Source organism: Phaethon lepturus, unplaced genomic scaffold (genome assembly GCF_000687285.1).
Source record: "Phaethon lepturus isolate BGI_N335 unplaced genomic scaffold, ASM68728v1 scaffold3544, whole genome shotgun sequence".
NCBI classification, from domain to species: Eukaryota; Metazoa; Chordata; class Aves; order Phaethontiformes; family Phaethontidae; genus Phaethon; species Phaethon lepturus.
Genome location: NW_010536804.1, coordinates 6,225 through 13,403, shown reverse-complemented (window position 1 = coordinate 13,403; position 7,179 = coordinate 6,225). Strand labels below are relative to the sequence as shown.

Below are 7,179 nucleotides of genomic sequence, written 5' to 3'. Positions count from 1 at the left end.
ACTAGTAACTGGAACTGACGGAAGAGTCAGAGGAGAAAGTTGCAGCAGGCTGCAGCTGCAGAGTTGCCTACCCAAGGAGCACCAAAGAGTTGTACGCGGTGAAATCTTCGTGTCGAAAAGAAAGTCTTTTGCCTTACCCTGTTTTAAAAAACGGAAGCGGCTATACCGGTTTATTTTTGTGAAACGCTGTGGTATCTGCTGACTGGTAAGATCTGTTTATTATAAAAACAAAATTAAAAAAAAGAACCAGCCGAATAATCTTGCACCTGCGATACTAGGGTCTTTTTACACTTTTTCTGCATGCTCTTCTGCAATGTCTTCGATTAGCACTGGAATTAAGTTATGCTTTTCGGTTGGCAAGGTGCCGTTATGAATTAGAATGTTTGACCCATGTCCACACAAAAGCAGTTAATAAAAATCCTCTGCCAGCAGCACAAAAATGAGTTCTTTTGTGTCTTGTCTTGAACCAACAGAAATACAAATGTCATATCCCATACGTGAGCACGTAAATGCTAATTTTCTATTATTTAGACAGTCGGAGCAGAGTGCATTAAATACTAGGCTTTTTATTACAGAGACATTAAATGCAAGCATGCATTAGTACAGTTATCGCCCACAGAAACTTATGTATCAGGAAATGCAAGAATTAAAGCCACAGTGACAGTATTAACTCATCTAAATCACACTATATATTTCTATACATTCCTGTCTATTACACAATGTTAAATTTTACAGTGTAAGCAGAATTATGTAGGGCTGTATTTATGTCTACATGTAGAGGGGTACTAGAGGTGAGAAGAATAACTGCTGGAGAGAAATCTACAGTGAACAGTTTTAATACTATTAATGCATATTTCTTAAGTTTGCAGGGCCGAGTTAATGCTGCCGCTGCAAGCAAAAGAGCCTTTTAGGTTTTCTGGCTCCTTTTTTTCCTAATGTTGCACAGCCTTCAGCCAGTCTGAAACATCGCTGGCTTGAAGGCGTAATGATACTGCACGTTAAGAATTTAATGATGCCATAACATTGTGACGCTACATCTCACTAATTATTTTTCCAGTACATGTACAGTAAGTCAAATCCACTAGTAAAAAATACACATGTATACCCTAATGCATCCCAGATGTGATCACCTCACCAAGTATTTACAGCCTGTCAGCACTGTGTGACTCAAGGAAATGTATTACATTCATAGAAGTCTCAATTACAAACATGACATAGTATTTTGTTCACCTTTCCCTCCTGTATTATTTCAAGGTGTTTCATGGAACTTGCCTTACATTATAAACACTAGAGCATCGAATGGATGAATGTCCTTTATTTGTTTTATTACCCCCATAAAACGCATAAATGGAAATGCTCCTTCTAAACAGTTGTAAGCGTTCTTTGATTTAAAAGTTTATCAAAATTCGGAGGACAGACAGCATCCAGAAAAGGAGTAGTTTTACAGTTTGATAAACCTTTTATATGTTTTTTGACATGGTAACTGATACTAGGAAGGTACTACCTTTTTTTTTCTTTCTTTTTTTTTTTTTAACCATAGTAAGCTTTCTGTTTTGTGAAATCCAAAACATCTGATTAATAAACTTCAGTAACTTGTTTTCTGATTAAAAAAAAAGCAAACTGAAAGCTCACAACTCATTTGTAATGCATGATGCTTTAAAGTGTAATAGTGTATTTAATGGTAATAGTATACGATAAGAGATTCAGTCTGATTTTTCTACTGAGGAAGTCAGTGGTGATACACTGAAAAAGTGTACTGTGGAGACAAAGAATTAGTGATACATGTATCAAATGTTTTGTTCTTTTTGTATGTAACACAGTTCAAACAGTGGAATATGTCTGACATTCTGCTTTCAGACAGCTATCAAATGTCTGTTTTAATTCTCAGAGACATTAGGCAAAAACATGTTTACCAATAATTAATTTCTCCTGAGAGCTCTAGTGCCATCTTTAGCCTAATTTCATTTACTGGCCTTTGTAAAATATGTTCTTAGACTGCAAATTTTGTCTTCTACTTTTATTCAGTTCAGATAGGATCAGCTGTGATTTTGTGCCTGACTCTTCCTAATACGTGGACTTAACATGATGTATTATTTTTAGCTGCAAGGGTAGTGTAGAAGTTTATACGCTGAGGTCTAAGCCCCCCTTTCATTACAAAGGAAGTAAAGAGACTGTTTAAAAGTTACTTAGCTAATATTCAAAGGGCTACATAACGTTTCTATCTATGTGAAACAGCTGGTTAAAGTCGCACGATTTAGCTACTCCTATAAATAGGTCTCGCTTCTGCTGCAATGTTCAGTAATTATCCCACCATTGAGTAGTGGGAGTCATGGGTTAACTCACACTATATTTGAAGATCAGTGGGGGCACGCCTGCTGCTGGTATTACTTGACAGCGACAGTCGCCTAGACAGAGAGAAAGGCTTAGGACTGTCGCAGTTTCTACTCTGTTTAGATTCTGAGCTCACCTCCCCTGTAGAGTCAGGAGTGTCTGGTAGGCTAGGGTTTTTTATGTCAGCATTGCAAGGAGGTTGGGCTTTGTTTGCACTGAAACTGCTTTGTCTTCTGTTGTTGTTCTTCGGAAGAGAATTTGTTGAAGCTCCTGCGCTCTCAACCATGGCTGAGCAGTTCCAAGATGAACTGATTCCATGCTGTCTTCTGAAGCTGGTGATAGGAAAAGTTGTATCGGGTTGCAGTGAAGTTTGAGATGGCATTTCAGCTAAGCTTCTCAAGCATGTGCTCAAAGCTACATCTGCATTCTGAGTACCAACAAGGAAATGTTTCTTTTCAGCTTCTTTTTGAGCATCATGCACTTCAGTCCCGAGCTCGCCATGCAAGCCTTCATTATTATTTGTGCTAGTATTTTGAGTCTGATTGTCTAAAGCGTTTGTAGCTGGCCTCTTCTTTGGCGATTTATGTTCCTGATTGCGAAGGGTGTAATTGCTGCTGTTTTCTGTACAGTTATTTTGTGCAGACTGAAACACGGGAGGAGAATTTAGAACCGGGTAGGCGGCAGTGTCAGTTTGCTTTTCCATTACAAAGGTATAACTGCTAAGTGCAGAAGGAAGAGTTTTTTGAGGGGTGGTGGATATTCCCAAAGAAGAGCGTGGTAGCGCAGAGTATTTCTTAGATTTGTTTACATAGAAATTGTCGGGGTCGCCCTTGTTTTTATTCTGCCCACAGAGTCCCATTTTAATTTTTCGGAATCCTAGGTGGATAATTTCTAGGATATTTAAAAGCAATGATACAGTCCCTATTGATTGCATGAATAATATGAATACGGTCTTTTCTGTTGGTCTAGATACAAAGCAGTCAACAATGTTTGGACATGGATCTCTCTGACATTTATAAAGGGGATCTAGATGAAAGCCATAAAGAAGATACTGCCCAATCATAAAACCGACTTCCAGTGCAGATCTGGTGAAAATATGTATCACGTAGGTGCCGAGCAAAGAGCCTCTCAGGGGTGCTTTGTTTAGCTTTCTTTGATCCAATTGCCGGAGCTCTCTCTCCAGCCTTTTCCGATCTTCAGTCATTTCTAATTCAGTGCTTTCGAGTTCCACTCTTACCTGAGCTTTCTTTTTTTGCCTCTCTTTTTCCAAGGCTCTTAGTCTATATAAGGCATGACCCATATACACCAAGGAAGGGGAAGACACAAATATAACTTGCAAGACCCAGTATCTTATGAGAGAGATGGGAAAGGCCTCATCATAGCACACGTTTCTACAACCAGGTTGCTCAGTATTGCATATAAATTCTGACTGTTCATCGTTCCAAACATCCTCAGTTGCCACTCCAAGGACAAGCATTCTAAATATGAAAAGGATTGTTAGCCAAATCTTTCCGATAATAGTGGAATGAATGTGGACCTCCTCTAAAATGCCTCCAAGGAAATTCCAGTCTCCCATGGTTATTCTGCCATCTTAACACTAAAGCGGATGAAAGAAAAAATATCAAATATTGTAAAAAAGCTGCAGTCCTTCCTTAACGCATTACAAAAAAAATGACATTGGGAAAAAACACCATATCTCACATTGTAACCATGGCAACATGACCCATTGCTCATTTATAATCCAGGTATTCTCTCTCATCTACAAGATGGAGAAGTGCATTATCCACCCGTGTCTAATTTATCAGTAAAAGACATCCTGATAAGCACATCACTATGAGGTATTAAGCACCCTCAGTTGGCATCAAATCAGTGGAAACTAAGGTGCCTGACTTGAAGTGGGATTTTAAGAGCATTATGGAGTCCATTTGACCCATCATCCAATAGCAGTGGGAGAGCGGTATGTTTATATTTAGGACGCTTATGAAGTTAGAGGAATATTTCCCTGTCCTCCTTTTCAGATGTTACGAGCCCCACATTGTAGGTGTGGTAATGTCCAATTACTGTTTCGCAGCCAAAATTGATCATACAAAGGAACTCAAGAGGGAATAAAACATCTCACTAAAATTGCATTGTTAAATAAAAAAGTATGTTTAAGCATATAATTTGGCACAGACAATTGCTTTTTGTTTGCAGATGTCAATGATAAACAAAAAAATAGAATCACTGGAATTGGTCCAGTTTCCTCTGATCAATGATACCTGTATTTGAAATACAGAACGGAGCGCCTCAGTGTCGAGTGGTGCTTTGGCCCTGATTCTGTGAAAAATATATGATTTATGCACAAATTCTCTACCAGCATTTGCCCAAATGATTATCATCTGAATACAGATAAACTGGTAATATATGTGTGTAATCACACATCTCGCCTTTCCTTCGTATGTTTGTATGTTTGTTTCTTTTTCCGTTACAGGATACTACATTGTGGACAAGATTTTAAATTCCTTTTCAGCGTTTATGTTATTGTATACACTAACAAAAATATTTTTATTTTTTATGTGCGGGGATAACCAGTATGTCTGTAGATCTACCTTTTCATTGTATGTATAGTACAATTCAATAGAATTCAGTTATACTAAAACCAGAATATTCTGATTTTTTTTTAGGATAATGGTGGTTTAACACAGTATTTTCTCTTCAAATGGGATTCATTTTCACCCTGTAAAACAGGAGTGTTAAGAAATCAAATGGAAGGCGCAGTCTTACAGCCACAATACCCATGATTATAGAGGAAACTTTATGTTAAAGCAGCACACTAAGCATGAAAATACTCCTGCAAATAGGTATACAAATAGGCAAGTTAGACATTTTTTGAAGATAAACAAATGAAATACAAATGGCAAATTAAAAATAAAACATACCTTTCTTTACAAAAATGTGTTAAATTAAAGATCTGCGGCGTCTGATAAAAAGTTACAACCCCTGCCATCTTCCGTCCATGTGAGTAAATTTCACATTATAAGTAGTTTACATTGCTACAGGAGCAAGTGATGGAGTGCAAGCTTTGCACATTGATTTTATATTTGCTAGGGATGGAGGGAGGAGAAAATCGACCTGTTGTTCAGTCTGCTACCGCTCCAAGCGTAATTTAACTATGACCGGTGAAAGAATCTCATTTAAAAAAAAGCTCTAAAGGAAAAATCTGCAGCTCTAACTTCCCTCAGATTATCGTTCCTTTCACTTCTCCAGCACCTTCCAAGTTTAAAGGATGATCTCAGTCTCAAACAGAAGAAAACTTTCAGACTAGGTTTTAGTTTATGTATCTCAGTAGCAGCAAACACTTGGCTTGCCTATGCAAAAGCAAAGAAGGTAAATTCTCCCAGATACTATCATTGTAAATTTCTGCAGGCAGTCTGTTCTCCTGGAACAGCTTAACACCACACTCCTGATGTAAAAACCCAGTGGTAGTCCTTTTTACCCCTCCAAACTCACTTCCTCTTCATAGACAGAATCCGTCCTTACAGTCTACAATTCTGCACCTCTCGTTCGTTCCCCCTATGCCATCTTACTTGTCATACTGACTTCTTTAAAACACCCCCGAACAGAGCAACTGTTGTACACCATTTTCCCTATCCATGTAATTCAATATTTCTTTTTAGGAGCAAGCCATTATCATTCCAGTCTAAGTGTCAGACATACTGAAGATGACAGACATACTGAAGATGTCAGTCATTCTTCTTGACAGTGAGATTTATGTATAGCCCATAAAAACAGACCACCTGACACAAGTCCCAGGGGCTTCAGCTACCCCTCCGCATTACCTCAGCAGGTAGAATACCAAGAACAGGCTGAAATATTTTCCAGTCTAAAAGAGCGCACAAACTGCCTAGTCTCAAAGAACAGGGCTTTTCTAGGTGTTAAGGAACACAAGGGCCACGCATATTAATTGCTCATGGGTTTCAACCTACTGTTGTTAACTTTTTCTTTTAAATTCCTCCCTTTCCTATTCCTTTCTTTACATTGGAAGGATTGTTGCTGCAGAGTCGCCCTGTAACTCAGGTGAATAAACAGATTTGTTCTACTGAAGAACCTGCTCGCTTACGGTAAAAGATTCGGTAAAGCTATATGCTATACATCCTCCTCGTGTCAGCGTGTGGCAGATTTAGAAACGGAACCCACGGTTGCACCTGTACTCCACAAACTTACCATTCTCTGTGCTCTGTGTCTCCAGAGAGGAGGATAAAGATAGAGCTACTGGAAGAGAACAAATACTCCCTATTCTAAATTACCCTTCACTGAGTTTAAAAAAGAAAAGGTTAATGTGAAGGAGGAGAAAGTGGAAGAATGTCGGCAAAAGTTCTACAGGCTAAAGGCACATGGAATCATAGAATGGTTTGAGTCAGAAGGGACCTTCAAATACCACCTCGTCCAAAACCCCTGTCATGAGCAGGGACATCTTTCGCTAGATAGGGTTGCTCAAAGCCCCATCCAGCCTGGGTTTAAACACTTCCAATGATGGGGCATTCACAACTTCTCCGGCAACCTGTTCCAGTGTCTCACCACCCTCCTGGTAAATAACTTCTTCCTTTACTTACATAAAGATTCCAAGAGTAAATGCTATCTTTAAAAAGCGTGCCCGGCACTCGGGCATTGATTGCCGCTTGTAAGCTGAGCTGACACATGAAAATTATTTAAGACACCGTAAAATCTACTTGAATTTTTTTTTTTTTTGAGCCGATTGGACTGCTACAGTACATTTTGGGGACCGATGGTAGGCTGGGGAACACCGTTTCAAGCACTCTAAACTTTAGGAAACACCTGCAAAAAATGTTGGAGAGAGGGGAGGGAAAG

The 7,179-nt window shown here is 38.9% G+C and overlaps 1 protein-coding gene across 1 annotated transcript; it reads right to left on the bottom strand.

Annotated features, from left to right (window-relative positions):
- Positions 1–2,344: 2,344 nt before the first annotated feature.
- Positions 2,345–3,907, bottom strand: LOC104620141 (gap junction alpha-9 protein-like). The gene has a single exon (XM_010286269.1). The coding sequence runs from the start codon at positions 3,905–3,907 to the stop codon at positions 2,345–2,347; it is 1,563 nt and encodes a 520-aa protein (XP_010284571.1).
- Positions 3,908–7,179: the final 3,272 nt, after the last annotated feature.

Coding starts and splice junctions, on each gene's coding strand:
- LOC104620141 (XM_010286269.1), bottom strand. CDS start 3,907: ATGGGAGACTGGAATTTCCTTGGAGGCATTTTAGAGGAGGTCCACATT.